Source organism: Heptranchias perlo, chromosome 26 (genome assembly GCF_035084215.1).
Source record: "Heptranchias perlo isolate sHepPer1 chromosome 26, sHepPer1.hap1, whole genome shotgun sequence".
Lineage (NCBI taxonomy): Eukaryota > Metazoa > Chordata > Chondrichthyes > Hexanchiformes > Hexanchidae > Heptranchias > Heptranchias perlo.
Genome location: NC_090350.1, coordinates 21,661,650 through 21,682,732, shown reverse-complemented (window position 1 = coordinate 21,682,732; position 21,083 = coordinate 21,661,650). Strand labels below are relative to the sequence as shown.

At 42.2% G+C, this 21,083-nt stretch overlaps 1 protein-coding gene and 1 long non-coding RNA gene across 2 annotated transcripts in view; one reads left to right on the top strand and one right to left on the bottom strand.

Moving 5' to 3' along the window:
• Nucleotides 1-21,083, bottom strand: part of LOC137342813 (uncharacterized) — a 192,544-nt gene that overhangs the window by 158,985 nt on the left and 12,476 nt on the right. The gene's annotated exons all lie outside the window — the stretch shown is intronic.
• On the top strand, nt 917-19,991 carry LOC137342542 (tissue alpha-L-fucosidase-like). The gene is made up of 8 exons (XM_068006485.1): nt 917-1,342; nt 9,932-10,066; nt 11,135-11,272; nt 12,279-12,384; nt 14,232-14,432; nt 15,331-15,521; nt 16,963-17,062; nt 19,389-19,991. Exons 1-8 carry the CDS (start codon nt 987-989, stop codon nt 19,527-19,529), a joined length of 1,368 nt encoding a protein of 455 aa, XP_067862586.1. The 5' UTR covers nt 917-986; the 3' UTR covers nt 19,530-19,991.

Here is a 21,083-nt window from a genome sequence, read left to right as displayed (position 1 = left end):
ACAGCAACTTGCATTTATTTAGTGCCTGTAATGTTATTAAAAACTGCTTCACATTTAAAGGAACGGAGGAACAGGAGTAGGCTGATCTGTACCTCAACTCCATTTACCCATCTTAGCTCCACAGGAGAACTATGTTCATCCACATTGCTATGTAATTCTGAATGTTATAAAGGAAAATCGGCACAGTAATCATCATCCCCTGACACAGAAGGCTCCTTCACTTCTAAAGACCTGCTCTGTATTTTCTGTTTTTTTGAATGCATTTTTATGGCACAGTATAAGTCACGTTAAAATTGTAAAGTTTCTACTATTGCATGTTCTTAAACTTGCTGTGCCTAATATGTATTAATGATACTTAAAGAGTAAGAATTTCATACTTCAAAAAGGAATATACGGTGTGAGTTCGGTGCTTTTCTCAAGTCCCGATTGTTTACGCTGATTTTTGCTTGTTTACACCCATTTTTACCTTCTGGTGTATGCTAATGAGGTTTGAAGGTAAATAGACATCGGCTGAATGGGCGCAAGAATAGGTGTAATTTCGGGTACAATTTAGGCGTTTCACTTCGCAGTAAATTCCAGGAAGATGTCAGAGGGGGCAATTTGAGAAAACGTTTTTTTTTGTTTACGAAACACAACACAATTAATTACATCGCACCGAGCACATTGTGGCGTTACTTGTGAGTGACATCATTTAGGGTGAAAACGATAGCTCCAAGATTTCGCACTCTGTGGTGAAGACATTGCCACTTTAAGGCTAATTCCTGTCCAACGATCATAATTTGCCGGAAACCTTCAAAGGTGAAAAAATTGCTGTCTGATAGTCTGGGGGGGAGAGGATGTTGTACAGAGCTACACCCGGAGTTTGGAAATAAATGGAAATATACAATTGTAACATTTGAATACTTTGTTGCAGCAGAGTCTTTAAGAGTGAAGTAACGCGAGAGACTATTTCCGCCCCTGTTTACAAGTAGTGCGAATTGCAGATCATGGGGTTGAAGAGTTTTGTTAGTTTTATTTGTCTTACTGGGTGTTTATGGCCGGGGGCTGCCCCCGATCGCCGCTACCAGCCGGATTGGAAGAGTCTGGACAGCAGACCCTTGCCCCCCTGGTACGACGAGAGTAAATTTGGGATTTTCATCCACTGGGGAGTCTTTTCCGTGCCCAGCTACGGGAGCGAGTGGTTCTGGTGGAACTGGGAAGGTTTGCATCGGCTCAACTATGTGGAGTTTATGATAAAGAACTACCCACCGGGATTCAAGTACAGCGAGTTCGCTCCGGCATTTACCGCGGAGTTCTTCGATCCGGATCAGTGGGCGGAACTGATCCAGGAATCCGGAGCCAGGTACAAGATTGCAAAACCCAGCAAATGTTAGGAATCATCAAGAGTGGCGGAGATTGCAAAGCAGTGTAATGCCTGCGGAGCTGTGCTTACAGAGTACCGGACATCAAAATAAGTCACAATTTCAAACCGAAAGGAGTGTTTTCCCTATCCTAATAGTGACCCTTAACAGTTCATCTTTCTTTTGTTCTGGGTGTGGGCAACGCTGGCATGGCCTCATTTATTGCCCACCCCTGGATATTCTGAGAAGGTGGTGTTGGGCTTCTTCTTGAACCACTGCAGTCCTTGGTGATTGTGCCCACCCCCTCCCCCGCCAAGCCATATTGTGGTTTTCTTGTTAATGTGATTGGTACTAATTGTTTTTACAACTGAGCGGTTTGTGAGGCTACTTCAAAGGGTATTAAGAGTCAATCACATGTTGTCGGACCAGATCCGGCCAATTACCGCCTCATCAGTCTACTCTCAATCATCAGCAAAGTGATGGAAGGTGTCGTCGGCAGTGCTATCAAGCGGCACTTACCAATAACCTGCTCACCGATGCTCAGTTTGGTCCGCCAGGACCACTCGGCTCCAGACCTCATTACAGCCTTGGTCCAAACATGGACAAAAGAGCTGAATTCCAGAGGTGAGTGACAGCCCTTGACATCAAGGCAGCATTTGACCGAGTGTGGCACCAAGAAGCCCTAGTAAAATTGAAATCAATGGGAATCAGGTGGAAAACTCTCCAATGGCTGGAGTCATACCTAGCACAAAGGCAGATGGTAGTGGTTGTTGGAGGCCAATCATCTCAGGCCCAGGACATTGCTGCAGGAGTTCCTCAGGGCAGTGTCCTAGGCCCAACCACGTTCAGCTGCATCATCAATGACCTTCCCTCCATCATAAGGTCAGAAATGGGGATGTTTGCTGATGATTGCACAGGTTTATTTCCATTCGCAACCCCTCAGATAATGAAGCAGGATGTGCCCGCATGCAGCAAGACCTGGACAACATCCAGGCTTGGGCTGATAAGTGGCAAGTAACATTCGCGCCAGACAAGTACCAGGCAATGACCATCTCCAACAAGAGAGTGTCTAACCACCCCCCCCTTGACATTCAATGGCATTACTATCGCTGAATCCCCCACCATCAACATCCTGGGGGTCACCATTGACCAGAAACTTAACTGGACCAGCCACATAAATACTGTGACTACAAGAGCAGGTCAGAAGCTGGGAATTCTGCAGTGAATGACTCACCTCCTGACTCCCCAAAGCCATTCCGCCATCTACAAGGCACAAGTCAGGAGTGTGATGGAATACTGTCCACTTGCCTGGATGAGTGCAGCTCCAACAACACTCAAGAAGCTCGACACCATCCAGGACAAAGCGGCCTGCTTGATTGGCACCCCATCCACTACCCTAAACATTCACTCCCTTCACCACCGGCGCACTGTGGCTGCAGTATGTACCATCTACAGGATGCACTGCAGCAACTCGCCAAGGCTTCTTCGACAGCACCTCCGAAACCTGCGACCTCTACCACCTAGAAGGACAAGGGCAGCAGGCACATGGGAACAACACCACCTGCACGTTCCCCTCCAAGTCACACACCATCGCGACTTGGAAATATATCGCCGTTCCTTCATCGTCGCTGGGTCAAAATCCTGGAACTCCCTACCTCACAGCACTGTAGGAGTACCTTCAGCACACGGACTGCAGCAGTTCAAGAAGGCGGCTCACCATCACCATCTCAAGGGCAATTAGGGATAGGCAATAAATGCTGGCCTTGCCAGCGACACCCACATCCCATGAACGAATAAAAAAAGCCACGTTGTTAGCCAGACTGGGTAGGGGTTGCCGTCAATGAAAGTCTCATTGGCCTGGAATTTGCTGAAGCTGGTCAACGAATGGCGTCTGCCGTTAGTTAGACTTGCCCTTGCCAGTTTAATTTCCATGAGATTTTGAACGGGAAGCTGCAGAAGTATGAGATAGAAATGGCACGGTGCCCTCTACAGGGCATCTGTGACCTGTATGAGCAGGGCAAGCAAAATAGTCTAGAGTCTGCACAAGGAAATGTAAGTTAGAATAGTAAATTCAATGTCAAATCAGGTACAGAAAGAGAAATAAAGAGAGGGAAAGAAAGATTGGATTAAGAGACCGAGAGAAAAAAGAGACAGAAAGGAAAAGTTAATAATATTTTATAGTTTATATTAAAAAAAACTCCAACAACAATTAAAACCTGAAGGAATGAGACTCCACACTTGTGAAGTTAATTTTCAGTGTTATAGAGATTGTTTGGCAGTAATTAACACTTATCACACCGTTAAAATGGGTATTTAGACTGAACTGGACAAGCTCTAACTTTTGTGACAAGTTTGGTTCATAATTGCTGTGCAAAAAAAGGAACTTCACACCATTCACTGTATTTCAATGGTAAGTCAGACAGAGAGATGCCATTTTCACAAAGCTAACGGTGGAGCAGCGTATCTCGAATAGCAACATCTGGATTTTCTTGTTTAGCCGCGCATCTGCCCTCGCCTGAAGTTGCTGTGCGATTTACGCTTAAATAACGGTGAGCGCCGTTTGCCTCACTGTTATTTTGACACCCAATTCTGGGCCAATCTCAGGTATCATCCTGGTGAATTGTCGCTAGACTTTCTTGAAAGCTGGTATATCCTTCATGGGGGGGGAGGGGGCGCTGCCGGTGAGGCAACCCACCCGAAATTCATGTGCTGCAACGGCGAACTGCCTGTGGAGACACGACAGGCACCAGCAGTTCATCTAAATTGTTGAAATGAGGCCTGAGGCCCAATTTCAGCCCAACCTCTGGCCTCCTGGTTGGGGCGCTTGCAGCTTGAGCAGCGCCAATTCTGGGCCCAAAAATGGACCCGGCTAAATTTCTACCCCAAAAAGATTATCCCTAGAAATTTAATTTTCTTAGGCAATGTTTCCCCAGTCTGTTCCCTAACCTTCTCTGGTGTGAGAAGCTTCCCCAATAACACTTTTCCTCTCTGCATTCACACTGGAAATGTTTTCCTCAAAATATGGGGAAGGGGTGTTTTGATTCCCAGTAGGAACATATGAACAGGAGTAAGCCTTTCCACTCATGAAGCCTGCTGTGCCATTTTTGTTAATCTTGACAGCTCTTTTAAACCCTAACTTCCTGCTTTTTATTCCATAGCCATTAACAGCAACTTTCATTTATATAGCGTCTGTAACGTAGTAAAACGTACCAAGGCGCTTCACGGGAGCGTTATCAAACAAAATGTCACACCGAGCCATATAAGGAGGTATTAGGACAAATGACCAAAGGAGGTAGGTTTTAAGGAGCATCTTAAAGGAGGAGCGAGAGGTAGAGAAACGGAGAGGTTTAGGGAGGGAATTCCAGAGCTTTGGGCCTAGGCAGCTGAAGGCATGGCCGCCAATGGTGGAGCGATTAAAATCGGAGATGTGCAGGAGGCAAGAATTGGAGGAGCGCAGAGATCCCGGAGGACTGTAGGGCTGGAGGAGGTTACAGAGATGGGGAGGGGCAAGGCCATGGAGGGATTTGAAAACAAGGATGAGAAATGTAAAATCGAGGCGTTTCCGAACTGGGAGCCAATGTAGGTCAGCGAGCACAGGGGTGACGGGAGAATGGGACTTGGTACGAGTTAGAATACAGGCAGCAGAGTTTTGGATGAGCTCAAGTTTATGAAGGGTGGAAGATGGGAGGCCAGCCAGGAGACCATTGGAATAGTCTAGTCTAGAGGTAACAAAGGCATGGATGAGGGTTTCAGCAGCAGATGAGCTGAGGTAGGGGCGGAGACGGGTGATGTTCAGAGGTGGAAGTAGGCGATCTTGGTGATGGAGCGGATATGTGGTCGGAAGCTCAACTCAGGGCCGCATAGGACGCCAAGGTTGCGAAAAGTCTGGTTCAGCCTCAGACAGTGGCCATGGCGAGGGATGGAGTTAGTGGCTAGGGAATAGAGTTTGCAACAGGGACCAAAGACAATGGCTTCGGTCTTCCCAATATTTAGTTGGAGGAAATTTTTGCTCATCCAGTACTGGATGTCGGACAAGCAATGTGACAAATGAGAGACTGGAGGGGTCGAGGCAGGTGATTGTGGGGTAGAGCTGGATGTTGTCAGCTATGATGTGGAATCTGACATTGTGTTTTCGGATGATGTTGCCGAGAGGCAGCGTATAGATCAGAACTAGGAGGCGGCCAAGGATAGATCTTTGGGAGACTCCAGAGGTAATGGTGCAGGAGCGGGAAGAGAAGCCATTGCAGGTGATTCACTGGCAACGACTGGATAGATAAGAATGGAACCAGGTGAGGGCAGTCGGATCCAGCTGAACGACGGAGGAGAGGCGTTGGAGGAGGATGGTGTGGTCAACGATGTCAAAGGCTGCAGGCAGGTCGAGAAGGATGAGGAGGGATAGTTTACCATGGTCACAGTCACATAGGATGTCATTCGTGACTTTGAGAAAGGCTGTTTCAGTACTGTGGCAGGGCTGGAAACCTGATTGGAAGAATTCAATCATGGAGTTGCGGGAAAGATGGGGACAGATTTGGGAGGCGACAACACGTTCAAGGACTTTGGAGAGAAAAGGGAGGTTGGAGATGGGGCAGTAATTTGCAAGGACAGAGGTGGTCAACGGTGGATTTTTTGAGGAGGGGTGTGATGACGGCAGATTTGAAGGGGAGGGGGCAGTACCTGAGGAGAGGGAACCATTAACAACATCAGCCAACATGGGGGCCAGGAAGGGAAGTTGGGTGGTCAGCAGTAGGGTTGAGGGAGCAGGAGGTTGGTCTCATGGTCAAGATGAGCTCGGAGAGGGCATGAGGGAAGAAAGATGTGAGTTCAGGGAGAGGGCGGGGTGAACCGTAGGGGAAGTTTGGCTTGGTGGGCTAGGGGAAGGGAGGGAAGTGGCAGAGGCAGCTGAACGGATGGTTTCAATCTTAATGACAAAGAATTCCATGAGCTCCTCGCACTTTTTGTTGGAGGTGTGGGTTGGGGAGGCAGGGGAGAGCGATTTAAGAAGATGGTTTGCAGTGGAAAGGAGAAGCAGGGGGTTATCTTACCATTCCAGGATGATCCTGGACCAGTGAGCAGTTTTGGCAGAGGAGAGCAGGACCCGATAGTGCTTTATGTGGTCCAGCAAGATCTGGCGATGAATGGCTAAACCAGTTGTCCGCCATAAACTTTCAAGTCTGTGTCCCTTGGACTTAAGAGAGCAGAGATTAGGGCCATACCAGGGTGAGAGAGAGTAATGGTATTAAAGGGGACAAGGGCATCAGAGGTGAAGGTGAGGGTGTGATTGAGCAGATTGGTAGCTGCAGAAATGTCATGGTGAATGGAGGGCCAAAGGCTAGACAGTTGGGAATTTGAAAGTGTCTTTGTTAGTGACTTGGGGGTGAGCTTTTTCCAAGGGAGGACACAGAAGGAAGTGGGGTTGGGAGGGGGAAGGGGGATGTGGGTGGAGAGGGATTCAAGGATGTGACCAAGTTAAGTGAGTGGGCAAGAAGGTGGCAGATGGAGTATAATGTGGGGAAATGTGAGGCTATTCACTTTGGTAGGAAGAATAGAAAAACAGAATATTTTTTAAATGGTGAGAAACTATTAAATGTTTGTGTTCAGAGAGACTCGGATGTCCTTGTACAAGAAACACAAAAAGTTAATATGCAGGTACAGCAGGCAATTAGGAAAACAAATGGCATGTTGGCCTTTATTGCAAGGGGGTTGGAGTACAAATGTAAGGAAGTCTTACTACAGTTGTACAAGGCTTTATGAAGGAGGAGAGAGAAGTAGAGAGGTAGAGAGTTTTAAGGAGGGAATTCCAGAGCTTGGGGCCTGGACAGCTGAAGACCATGTCAATCACAGATAAGGCCATCTCTGATCACCTGGAGTATTGCGTACAGTTTTGGTCTCCTTATCTAAGGAAGGATATACTTGCCTTGGAGGCAGTGCAACGAAGGTTCACTAGATTAATTCCTGGAATGAGAGGGTTGTCCTATGAAGAGAGGTTGAGTAGAATGGGCCTATGCTCTCTAGAGTTTAGAAGAATGAGAGGTGATCTCATTGAAACATATAAGATTATGAGGGAGCTTGACCTGGTAGATGCTGAGAGGTTGTTTCCCCTGGCTAGAGAGTCCAGAACTAGGCGACAAAGTCGCAGGATAAGGGATCAGCCATCTAAGACTGAGATGAAGAGGAATTTCTTCACGTGGAGGGTTGTGAATCTTTGGAATTCTCTACCCCAGAGGGCTGTGGATGCTGAGTCATTGAACATATTCAAGGCTGAGATTGATAGATTTTTGGACTCTAGGGGAATCAAGAAATATGGGGATCGGGCGGGAAAGTGGAGTTGAGGTCGAAGATCAGCCATGATCTGATTGAATGGTGGAGCAGGCTCGAGGGGCCATATGGCCTACTCCTGCTCCTATTTCTTATGTTCTTATGATCAGAGATGGCCTTATCCGTGATTGACATGGTCTTCAGCTGTCTAGGCCCCAAGCTCTGGAATTCCCTTCCTAAAACTCTCTACCCCTCTACTTCTCTCTCCTCCTTTAAGATGCTCCTTAAAACTTACCTATTTGACCAAGCTTTTGGTCAACTGTCCTAATATCTCCTTGAGTGACTTGATGTCAAATTTTGTCTGATAATACTCCTGTGAAGCGCTTTGGGACATTTTACTACGTTAAAGACGTGATATAAATGCAAGTTGTTGTTTACCCAGTCTTTGACTGTAACTGTCCCTTTAGCTCAGGTATCATCCTGATGAATAGTTGCTGAATATTCTCCAAGGTCAGTATATCCTTCCTAAGGTGTGTGCTCGAAACTGAATGCACTATTCCAAATGATGTCTGATCAGTGCTCTGTATAATTGCAGTAGGACTACCTTGCTCTTGTATTCTAAACTTGTGATGAAGCCGAGCATAACATTTGTCTTTTAATTGCATTTTGTATCTGCAAGCTAGCTTTTAATGACTTTTATGTACTTGAACCCCGAGATGCCTTTGTTCATCTATTTCCCCCCTTCCCGTGCTTTACCGTTTAGATTGTACTCCTATTTGCTATTCTTGTGTCCGACTACATACTTTATGTTAAGCTGCATCTACCATCGTTCATTCGCTTGATTAACCGAATTATTTATTTCCTGTTCTTTGCAATTCAGCATACCTCCTAGCTTAGTATAATCTGCAAACTTGGGTACACTTCCCTCTATTCCCAAATCCAGGTTTTTTTAATATATATATATATATATTATATATATGTGTGTGTATGTATGTATGTATGTTTAGCAGATTCCCCATGACATTGCTCACAGTGGCTCTGGAAGACTAGAACTAATGCATCCAAAATTTCCTTGCCTATTACTTTCAATACACTCTTATGGAAACTGTCTTGGCATCAGGTACCTTATTGTGCTTTTTTTTAACTTTCTACCCTTCACTAATCTTTCGTATTGTTTCTTCCTTCTTCACTGTGAACACTGAAGCAAATCAGTATGAATTATTCCTTCAATAAATTAATCAGAGTTGTACCATGCTAATGATAGAGGTAAAAGCAGAAAATGTTGGAAGCACATAGTAGGTCCATCGGCTTCTGAAGACAGTAAAGGCAGATCACTGGAAGCATTTTTGATCCCTCATTCCAACAATATGAGCCTGTGCTCCCACAAACTTCATCCCAAATGAGGTTTGTACTCCATCAAATCCCTCTGTTCTGGGCTCATTACTGGACAATGGAGTAAAATGTATAGATGATGATAGATGTGTGGAGCAAATACAGGAAAATACAACTAAAGGGGTTCCGATGTTGTTGTAAATGAGATTATTGCATCTGAACCCAGAGATGAGGTTATTTTGTTTGCAATCCATTGTATACATCCATTATTTTTATATATTGTTAAAAATGAAATCTGTCCTATTGATGTGTGGAAGATCCCACCTCACTTTTCATGTCTGACCTTGATGGCTAGAATGTTCTATTTAGTTGATGCGTCTGTAATGTCCTCGCTGAAACATTATATTTGTGACATAGTCACTGTAATATTGATTGAATTTAATCTGCAATGGATTATGCTACAGTCTTTCATACGAGGTGAAAATTGGCTGACCCCACATCCTCAGTGAGGGACTGGTATATTCTATGAAGAGTCCCTTTTTAGTGCTGTTGTTTGTAAATCTAGATTCAGTTACCTAAATAACTCTCCCAGAATCACATTAAATCTGTACGTTAGCTACATCATTCTTGCAGATTTGTTGCTACACATTGTGTGCGCGTATTTCTTAATGTCACTTGTGTGGCCTCAGAAAATATATTGGTTAGAATAACACAACAACATCTCCATAGAACTTACTCCAATTTACAAAACTTTTAATTAAAAGCCAGACATAAAACTTGAATTGAAGAGAACATCAAGTATCAATCTGTGCAAAGATTGTTTTAAACCTTTTTCTTCTCATAAGGCTGACGTTACTTTGAGTTAACAGCAGTATGTCACAGACTGCTGTTCAATCTCCTCAGTTAATCTGGATCTATTCAGGGGTGCCAGGGACATTGGTATTAAATGTTTGTAACCCTGTGTAATTCCCAACAGCTTTCTATCCTGTGGTTTGTGATTTCAGGTATGTGGTGCTGACGACCAAACACCACGAAGGTTTCACAAACTGGGGATCGCCTGTGTCCTGGAACTGGAACTCAATTGACACGGGTCCGCATCGAGATCTAGTGGGTGATCTGGCAGCTGCAGTTCGAAAACGGTTTGTGCTTAATTTTAGGTATTTGGAGAAACTGCAGTGTATTTATAATCACACTGATACAATTTGACATTAGAAACCCATGATGAGCCCACAGAATGTGGACAGACTGGTGCCGAAATCTGCCGTCTTGAGCCAGTGCCAAAGGTTTAATGCAAAATTGGAAATACTCTGGGAATTAGTACCGTGGTCCAATGTGTTTAGATTTTCCTGTGCTGGGAACCTGCAACTATGTAGACACTTCCAGCCTCCTTGTCCTAAAACACACTTTCTGGTGATGTGATTTTCTTTTTATTTCTGGTATTTACAGAAATGTTAAATAGAACAACAGCAATGTATTATGATCACTGATGGTTTAACATTCATAAAATCAACACCATTATTTTCTGTGACATCTTCTAAATTCAATAGGAATATCCCCATAGTGTTGAAGAGAGCTGAAATGAAACTTGCTGATTAAGTTGCCAAAAGTGCAGTATTTCCATTTACAGCTTTTGAAACTTCAGAAAGAAACACATGAAATTAGTCAAAGGCTGTACTGAGCCTGAAAGAGGAATCGCTAAAGGAAGCTGTTAACATTTAGCTGAGGTTCCTATTCTCAAAGACCGAGGATTATTCACTGAGCCTGAGCCATTGAAATGCATTGCTGGGGATAATGTCCTAGCTAAACCGCAGAAAGTCCTTAAAGCACTCTTCAAAGCCCACTGTCTGCCTCATGTAGCTCTCTCTGTCCTTCTCCTTCTCCTCCTCCCTCAGTACAGTCTCAGCCAGTGCATTGGAGGCATGACTCTCACTTTGCCTCCCCTCACTGCTACACCTCTTGATCTTCAGCACCTCTAGTAGTTATAACCTTGTGGATTCTCAAATGCTCTGTGGGCTCCAGTTCCTTCACTAGTACAATCTCCGGCTGGTGCCCTACCTATTATGTCAAAGGGGTAATAAGATTGATCCTGTTATTATTTATAGTTGTTTTCTGTGGTTTTTTTCCAATTATTTGTCAAAGTTTTAAAAAAGAAGTTAATGGTGCTTTTTGAAATTTAATGTATCAAACTTATTTTTCTGTTGCAACAGGAATTTATATTATGGAGTGTACCATTCTCTCTTTGAGTGGTTTAACCCTCTCTACTTGTACGATAAACAGAACCATTACAAGACCCAGAAATTTGTTGTGGAAAAAACACTGCCAGAGCTGCACGATCTGGTCACGAGGTAATGGGATATGGTGGTCTTAATGTTAGAGTTTTGCAATATTGTCTATGAGTGCATCTGATTGCTGATAAAAGCAGAGTGTTTGCACGGAGAGATGGCATTTACTTCAGACTCAATTCACTCTTTGCCTTTACCAGGCAAGAGTATTTCAAACAGCACAAATGGCTGTTTCCATTATCTGCTTTACAGCTGGAACTATCAGCTTAAATGGTGTTGAGGGCAGAGGAGAGAGAAAGGGTGTGTCATGTATTGGAGAATTTTTCAGGCAGATTTAATTCTAAAATTGACTGGAATAACTCACTCCAACATCTCAGTCGAAAGGTGACTTTCTTGCCCCCCAGTAAGTAAACTGGCCTGGAAATTATACAGTGTGATATTGGTGTATGAAAGCATGAAATTCCTTTTTTGCAAACAGTGTAACATCTCTGCTAAAATAGCAGACAAATGAATTCCACACAAATAATGAGGTGTTTGCACAGTTACATTTTACAGCATCATTTCCAGGCATATATCTACTGTGATATAGGAACATAGGAACAGGAGTAGGCCATTCAGCCCCTCGTGCCTGCTCCGCCATTTGATAAGATCATGGCTGATCTGTGATCTAGCTCCATATACCTGCCTTTAGCCCATATCCCTTAATACCTTTGGTTGCCAAAAAGCTATCTATCTTAGATTTAAATTTAGCAATTGAGCTAGTATGAATTTTTTGCAATTCCTTTTTGTTAGTTTTTAACTCTAGGTAAAAATGAATCCAGGGTAGACACAGACTGATGGCACCAACATCACAGTGTCATAAATCATATTACAAACACAGTAAACATATTGTGTGTCTTTAAGGGAAAATATGGAAGTTGCATTAAAGTTGGTTAAGGTGCTATGGTTTTGTACAATTGAATTGTCATCACAACTAATGGTGAGACCCATTTTCACTGGTAAATCAGATCTGTTTTTCCATAGTCACACTCTGGGAATAACTTGGAATTGTTTCCCTCCCCCCCGACAGGTATAAACCAGATATAATCTGGTCAGATGGAGACTGGGAAGCACCAGATTGGTACTGGAACTCCACTGGATTTCTGGCCTGGCTTTATAATGATAGCCCTGTCAAGGTAATTATTAACAAAATTCACAAGATCATTACGGAGGATTATAATTAAGGAAGGCCATTCAGTTATCTAAATTCATCCACCAGAAATATCCTAAAATCCCTCCATTGTGACTTTTAATTGTTCCCGAAACTATTCCAATATTTTTGCCTCCACTGCTCTCTGGAAGTCCATTTTAAGTGTTGCTCACTTTTTGGAGGTAATTTTGACTTTTGGCTTTGGCATAAAATGGGTGATATTGGACAGGCCGCGTGTTATACACCCACCTGATTTTTCTATCCATTGAAGGAAAATCAGACAGGGTGTATAATGGATGCCTGATCCAATATTTGCCTGTTTTACGCCATCACTGAAAGTTAAAATGACCCCATTGTGTGAATGGAGCATTTCCTGATCTCAGCCCTAAAATTGCCTTTTATTAGTTTGAATCTGTATCATCTTGTTCTACTCGCACAACCTAATTGTAAGTAATATTCCAGATTTACCTTTGCCATTCCCTTGACTATCTTTTATACCTCCTATAAGATCACCTTTCCATACTGAAAAGCTCTTGTATCTCTGGTCGTTCCTCATAACTTAGACCCCTGATACTACAGATCAGCCTTGTGGCTTTGCCCCAGTGGTTGAATATCTCCTTTGATTCTTAGTGACCAGAACTGGGTATGGTATTCAAGGTGCAGTCTGACTAGAGCACTGTACAGTTTGATCACTACCTTTTCTGATTTATGTGCTACTGTTTTGATTATGTAGTTCAACATTCTATTGGCTTTGTCGGTTCCTGCTCTGCATTGGTTACACATGTTTAGCATTGACTCTACCAAAATGCATGGGTCTCTTTCAGCTTCATTCGTGGCTGTTTCTCCATCATTCATGTGCCACCAATTTTTTCTTCCTGTGGTGCAGCACTTTACATTTGCCTGCATTAAATTTCACCTGCCATTGTTCTGCCCACTTGCCTAGTTTGTCCAGCTTATTCTGTAGTTTCTGAGCTGCCTCTTCCAATTCCACTGCCCCTCCTAGTTTGGTATCACCTGCAAATTGGACTACATTGCATCGAGTTTCTGAATCTGCATCATTTATGTAAATCAGAAACTGTTGTGGTCTTAACACTGAGCTTCGAGGCACCCCTTCAGAACTTCCTCCCGCTCCAACACAACGCTTCTAACGAGTACTCATTGTTTCTCACCTTTTGGACTTTTTCTTATCCTTTCCTAAGGTTTATCCTGAATTACCACAGGTTTGAGTTTAACTAATAGCCTTTCACGTGGAATTTTGTCAAAAGCCTTTTGGAAGTCTAGGTACAACATATCATAAGACTTTCCACAAAGAAGTTGAGGTAGAATCTTCTTCTGAATCCATGTTGATTGCTGTTAACTAGGTTATTATTGTACAGATAATTCTCAGGTTACTCCTAAAAATTGATTCCATTATTTTAAATAGAATCAAAGTAAGACTAATGGATCTGTAGTTGCATGCATCTGTCTTGCCACCCTTTTTGAATGTGTACCACAATAGCCTGTTTCCAATCTATTGGTACCTCCCCAGTGTCCAGTGACTCAGTCATAATGTTTGTCAGTACCTCACAAATCTCTTCCCTAGTCTTTCTCAGCACTATGGGAAAATACCATCAATCCCCAGGGATTTATTTGTTTTGAGCCCTTTAAGGCATTATTGGACTTCTACTGAAGTCTTCGATTTTACTTGGGATACCTTTTTGGGGGGTGGGAGGGGGAACATATTGCTCATCTCTTCACTTATGAATACTTGGAAGAATTAATAATTCAGGATATTTACTATTTTGCACTTGTCCTCAGTTTTCAGTCTGTTTGCATCTTTATTTCTGTTGCTAGGATACTGTGGTAACCAATGACCGCTGGGGAGCTGGCTGTTCCTGTAAACATGGCGGGTTCTACAACTGTCAGGACAAATTCAGCCCAAGCAAGCTGCAAAACCACAAATGGGAGATGTGCACCTCGATCGACAAATGGTCATGGGGATATCGCAGAAACATGCAGCTGAGTGAAGTGATGGACCTGCCATCCATTATCAGTGTATGTGCTCCTGGTTAATCAATGGTGAACATCACTAGAATGAAAATAAATGCAGGTGAAGCTTCATAGCCCCATGGTGTGAGTTTGGTTTGCTAACAAGAGGATCACAAAAGCTGTCTAAGGGAATCAGAGAGTTTATCTACTGAGTATCTGAGTCATTTAAATCAGGAAGGTTCCTGGTTTGATTCCCAGTCTGTGCTGAGACGTTATAATTGGCCTGAATGCCCCTCAATTTGGGAAGGATGCTTCTGATCACCAACAAGCAGCCTATGCTGAGAGTGCATGGATGTTGGGTTCAGCTGTGATGCCCCTACTGTTGATTCTCAATACCACCACTCGCAGATGAATATTAGGGTTTTGATTAAGGTACTGAAAATCGTTTGTCAAACCAACTCCTGCAAGGAGCCAACATCGTTAGAGGAGGAGGGGAGAAAATTGACGAGCTGTAACAATCAGCAGCAAAAAGTAATTCTTTACATTTAAAGAGGTGTAGTTTATGTGAAAAAGTGTCTGACAAACCATTTTTTTTAGGGAGAGAAAAGAGCTGTGAGATAAATTAGAATTTTCATCACACTTGAGTGACATAATGATGTGCTTTGACACGATTTACATCAATGCTGATGGGTTTTGCAAATAAATGGAAATAAGTTTGCTACTTATTTTTGTGAAGATATTTGCCCTTCAAAGCTAGTTAATCATATGGAATTAGATCTATTTATTTAGCATAAAATGGGGTGGTGTAGACAATGGTAATGGGGTGAATTCTCTGAATGTGTTTGATATTGTGAACATGTGAAAAAACTGAATGTGCGATTGCTGTTATGAGGCCAAGGATTAGAATGGGAACTATGGATCAATTGGACAATAGCTCAATCTCTCTCTTTCCTCTTTCTCTCAGAGTTTACTGAACACTGTCTGTTACGGAGGCAACTTACTGCTCAACATTGGTCCGACCAAAGATGGCATGATCCCTCTCATTTTCCAAGAAAGGTTGCGTGGCCTCGGACAATGGCTACGTGTTAATGGTGAAGCAATATATGCATCAAAACCATGGCGAGTTCAGATGGAGAACGCTACTAATATAGTATGGTATGTCTATCAGGGTTAACTATAGCACAACTGTTTCTTTTCCATTCACTTTAGTGCACCATTCTTCATACTTATCTACACTTTCACTTCATGTTTAAAGACAAAACAAGAAATATACAACAACTTGCATTTCTTTGGCACTGCTGACATGCAGAGAGGGCCATGGACAAAGAGTGGACACTAAGCAAAAGGGGGAAATGGAAAAAGAGAGGCTGAGGGAGAGAAAGAGAGATGACAGGTCAGAGGTGGTGGGGGTGGGAGTTCTAGAGGGCAGGGGTTGAAGGAACAGTAACCGACGATGGAGTGGAGAGAGTCGTGGAGCAACGAAAGCACAGAGTGGACGGTGTGTGCAGGGATATACAGCTGGAAGTGAGTATTGAGGTAGGGTGGGATGGGGTGTGGCCATGGAGGGGTTTGAAGAAAGAAGAAGGATTTTGGTCAACAAAAGTAAGAAAAATTACAAATGTTAAAAAAGAAATATTAGACAAATTTTCAGAGAGTAATCTAAGTTGATTGACTTTAGTGTTTCTACAGCAACATCCTGATCTGTTCTGATCGAGTATATTTCTTATTCAGTATCTGCTCGTGCCAATATAATAAAATTCAATTGGAAAACTGGGACATAGTGTAGCATTTGAATGTCAGTCTTGAGATTTTAATGGTCTTGCAATGCACTTATAGTCTTTCACACCATGCAGTGCAGTTACTGACAGCCATCAAGGGAGCTCACATATAGCTTTTCATACTGGTGCCAAATGTGTAGCAGCGTATTATGTATCGGTACTTGTTCATCATCATTTCCCAACCATCATTACTTTTGAGCAAAATTTTTCATTGGTGATTCCCACCCTAGGCCTAATGAACTTAAGCTCCAAACCCAGGAATTATGCCCTGAGCAGTGAAAATGCCCTAAGGACAATCTAGAACTCTACTGCTACTGTACCTATGTGCAATTGCTAAATATTAAGTTGGTGGAAGTAATGTTATGTCAATTGGGTTTCGTGAGACTCTGCTTCTATCTTTTCTGTCAAATTTCAGATGTATCTTTGCACAGTCCCAGCACTCATGTTCCCCATGAATCTTTGTCAATGAATTTCTGAGCAACTGACTTTGTGTTCAGTAATACCTGAGGCCTTGGAAATGTATAATGGGTATGCAAAACCTAAAACCAGTATAAATTGTGTTAAATAATGAATTTATTGTAACTGATTTTAGTGTCTTTAGGGGAAATTGAGAAAAAAAAGTTATTAAATTAAACAGTTCAATAGTCTTATGATTTCTTTGGATAGTTTCTTATGGATCGAATATTCAAAGAATCAGCTTAACAGTTATAGTAGAAATATTAATGTGTTGTGACTTTGCTGTTATTCTTCAGTCACATTTCCCTGAAGTCTCTGCTTTTACTTCAGTGTTCACATTTACGATGTGTCTTTGCCTGTAGGTACACCAGTAAGGGATCAACAGTTTATGCAGTGTTCACAAAGTGGCCCACTGACAATATCCTAGAACTGGAATCTCCAAAGATCTCACCGGACACTAAGGTAAGTATTTAGGATTTGTTTCTTTCTATGTTTGCTTCTTGGCCTTTTTAGGCGTTTTCACAGCTGCCTCCTCTGGCACCACAGGAGGGGCTGGACAACAGACATCTCCGTGACTACTGTCAGTCCCATGGACAGCGGATAGTGAAATTCCATTGTTGCTTTTGCCTCTGGTATTTATCTAGAAAGTTGCTAAATATACAAAGAAGTTACTCAAGTCCTGTAATTATTGTTCTAAGATTATAACAAAGCTGAGTTATCTGATAATCCTTCCTCATTTTCTCTTTCTTTGCCTGTTTCTTTTTGTCTTGTTAATTCATTAATGTTTGCTTTTTACTTGTTCTGTTTATGCTCTTTATTCCTTTATCTCACTTTTATATATTTTTCTTTAACTATGTTCCTCTCTTGTCACTCTGAATACACCTTAGTCTTTATCTCTGGCTATCGACAGTTCCTTAGCTCTCAGCACTTTTCATTGGCGTTACTTTTCCCACTCATTCTCCTTCCAATTCACTGCTTCTTTCTTGGTCCTTTATCACTGCAATTTTTTTCTGCTCACAGCATAGTGAATATATGGACGCTGTTGTTAACATTAGGGAAATGTTAGGTATGGGATTTACATAATCAAAAAGAGTGAAATAGATCAGAAACCCATTCAAACACAAGAGAAGATCATTGGTCCATCTAGCATCCCTTCCAAACCACACCTTAGTTTCCTTATTATGATTCTGGAACTAATATCCCTACAATCCTTTCTTAATAGGAATTCATCCAGTCCTTTTTAAAAACTTGTCGTGGTTCCATCGCCCCTGATGGTAATCTGCTCCACCTTCTTACCAAAAAAGAATTGCTTATATTTTTTTAATACCCTTAACTTTAAACTGTGTTTTCTGGTCCTCGGATGCTGTGCCTGACAGAAGAACTGTCCTGAATTCAAATTCTTTATATCTATGAAAGGATCTCTGTCAAGTCCCCGCCATCTCTCCAGAGACTAAAGTCGCCGGGTAGATCACCTTTGCTCATAACTTGGTCCTTTAATTCCTGAAATCAGCCTCATAGTCCTCCGCTGTGCTCCCTCTACATCTTTCAGGTAATGCGAGGGTCAAAACTGAATATGATACTGTAGATGTGGCCTCATCAAGGCTAGATACAACTTCAGTAACAGCCCCTTAGACCTATGTCGCACCCTTAGCTACACATCACAATGTTTTATTTGCCTTCTTCATTCTGTAAACACTGAACTGTTTTAACAACCTATTCCTGCTTTGTAACCCCAAGCACGTTGCCATTTGATATGTAATCCTTATTCTCATTTCTGTCTGCTGACTCTCTTGTACTCCTTTCTCAGCCCAGGCATCTCTTTCTAACCGCCCCCCCCCACCCGACTTTGGTAACAATAAAAAGTAATGACTTAATCATCCTGCCATTTTCCTATCCTCAGAAACTATTTCCTCCCCTGCTACTGGTGACCGATCTATAGTCCCTCTTTACCCTTCTCTTGCTCCTGATATACGTTATATTTTCTGCTATATTCATCAAAAGATTAGTGGTCCAAATACCAACCCGAGGAACACCACTGTATACTTCCCGCCCAGTCTGAAAAACAACCGTTCACCACTACTCTCTGCTTTCTGTCTCTTAGCCAACTTTGTATCCATGCAGCCACTGCCTTTTTAATTCCATGGGCTTCAATTTTGCTAACAAATCTATTATGTGGTACATTATCGAACGCCTTTTGAAAGACCACATACACATAAACCTGCACATTTGTTCCGCATTCAGCCTCTTTAGCCAGGTTTCAGTAACTCTATTAGATCCCTATTTACCGCCACTTCTAGCTCATCCATTTTTTTCCTTATGCTCAAGATAGCTTGCAGTTTTAAAATGGAATCAGTGAGTCTCACTGCAGATGAATGAGATTTGATAGATCTGTTCATGGAATAGATTCCCAGTTCAAGGGTCAAAAATTCAAATAACCTTTTTCAAAAGATAAGTATCTGGATATATCTGGCTATAAATTAGATCAAACGTTAAAAGGATGAATACAGATAGAGAAGTCTAACTGCTGCATGTAACATGAAGGTTTCTGAACAGCTGAACTACCGTAATGTCATACTGAGGAAGTTAACCAGATGAGCGCTTGGTTGAATGGATATTGGAATTTGTTTGATTCACCTGTGGGAAACAGGGAGGGACTTGTAAAAGTTTCCTCAGGAGATTAAATGGTTGTGTAGACTCAATGGTAGAGTGGATTGTACGTGGTCTGGGGAAGAAACCGGCTTGATGGATTGAATGTCCTCTTGTTCATGTCCTTGTGTTCTCTCTCCAGGTGACAATGCTGGGAATTCCACAGCCACTGAAATGGAAGGTTTCTCCCAAGCATGGCATTCTCGTCTTGCTGTCCTCTATTTCTCTGTTTACTCTCCCCTCAGAAAATGGTTGGACAGTGAAACTGGAAGGAGTTTCATAATCAGCAGAAACTATCAGCTGGGAGCATCTCTTGGTTTAAAAAGGTTTTAGTGACTTTGCACTTTTTTTAATAATGTGACAAAGTAATATGATTTTAAATTTTTTGTATGGTGATTATAAATTGGTGTGATTTTTAATTTTTTATGTTGATTATAAATCAGTGATTTTTGATTTTTTTTACGGCGATTGTAAATCAGTGTGATTTTTAATTTTTTTCATAACGCGATTCTAAATTCGATTCAGTGCCCCTATGATAAATCTCAGACTTAGGATATGTCAGTGTCCTGGTTCCCAAGAGGATGGATTAAAAGCTGTGTAAGCATGGTTATTGTACAGATCGCAACATATGTTGCCCGACTGAACAGTGCAAGGGCTGAGTGAAGGAATATGACTCACTGTTTTGAGTCTGTGACATAATAAACTCCAGATGTTGAGGAGGTTAATAAAACAGTTGAACCCTGAATTTTGCATTCTGATCATTTTTGTATTACATCACTTGTGCTTATAAAAATGGTACAGAAGAAGTAAGATCAAAGATGAAACATCTTTTTAAATTGAGTTTTTAAAAGTTGTTGTTGGAGTGACAAAGCTCTGCAGGTGCTGCAGGTGAGCAACAACTAAAGCTACCCATTCCCAGAGCAGCACCAGCAGTTACTATGTTACTAGTAATTTCAATTTTAAAAAAAATAAAGCTAACTTCTTGTACAAATTAATTTGTAAAACATAACAGCTAAATCTAAGGGTTTTTAGTAAATAAAGGCTGAACTATTTGTTAGAAGTTTGTTGTGAAATGCAGTTAGTTTCTTTAAGATTTAAAAATCAACACAAATTAGACGACTGCTTTCCAAAATCGGTATCTTCCAGCATACCGATTTGGGAAAGTATGCTCCTTAAGGGTTATGCATAGAGATAGACACACAGTACGTCTGTGATGTTTCTTACTGCATACACCATACTAAGACCACTGGTGTTAGTTATGGAGGCAATAATAGATTTTTCTTTCCTCTTTTATGGATAATTATTGAGCTTTTTAACACAGTGTGATTCATTGATTTGTGTAAATACCTTATTTCGAGGCAGGTTTTAGGGTGTCATTGAGGAACGTGAAGCCCGCCAACATGGCTTTGGCAAACCGGTCCATCAGCCTGTCAACTCCAGTAGTGGCAAACTCCGGTAAATTGGAACCCAAGGTTTCCACAACCCTAGTCACAGCCTTTGTGAGGGATATTACGTTTGGGCCCTTCTGTCCTCTGATAGCTGTGAAGTTGATGCATATTCTATGATCATTTTATTATTAATAACAATAATAATCATTATTATAATTTTCCAGAGCATTTTTTCCCTTATTGGCCCTTGTTTTTTTTCTCTGTTTTTTGCCTCTCCCAGAAGATTACATGGCAAGAGGGGGGGGGGGGGTGGGTGGAGGGTGGGGGGGTGGCAGTGAGGAAGTGTTTAGTCATGATGCTCCAGCCATCATGGTGTGGGGCAGGCTTGATGGACCAGCTGGTCTTTTCCTGCCTGTCAATTTTGTATGTTCATATGATGTAGCCACAGA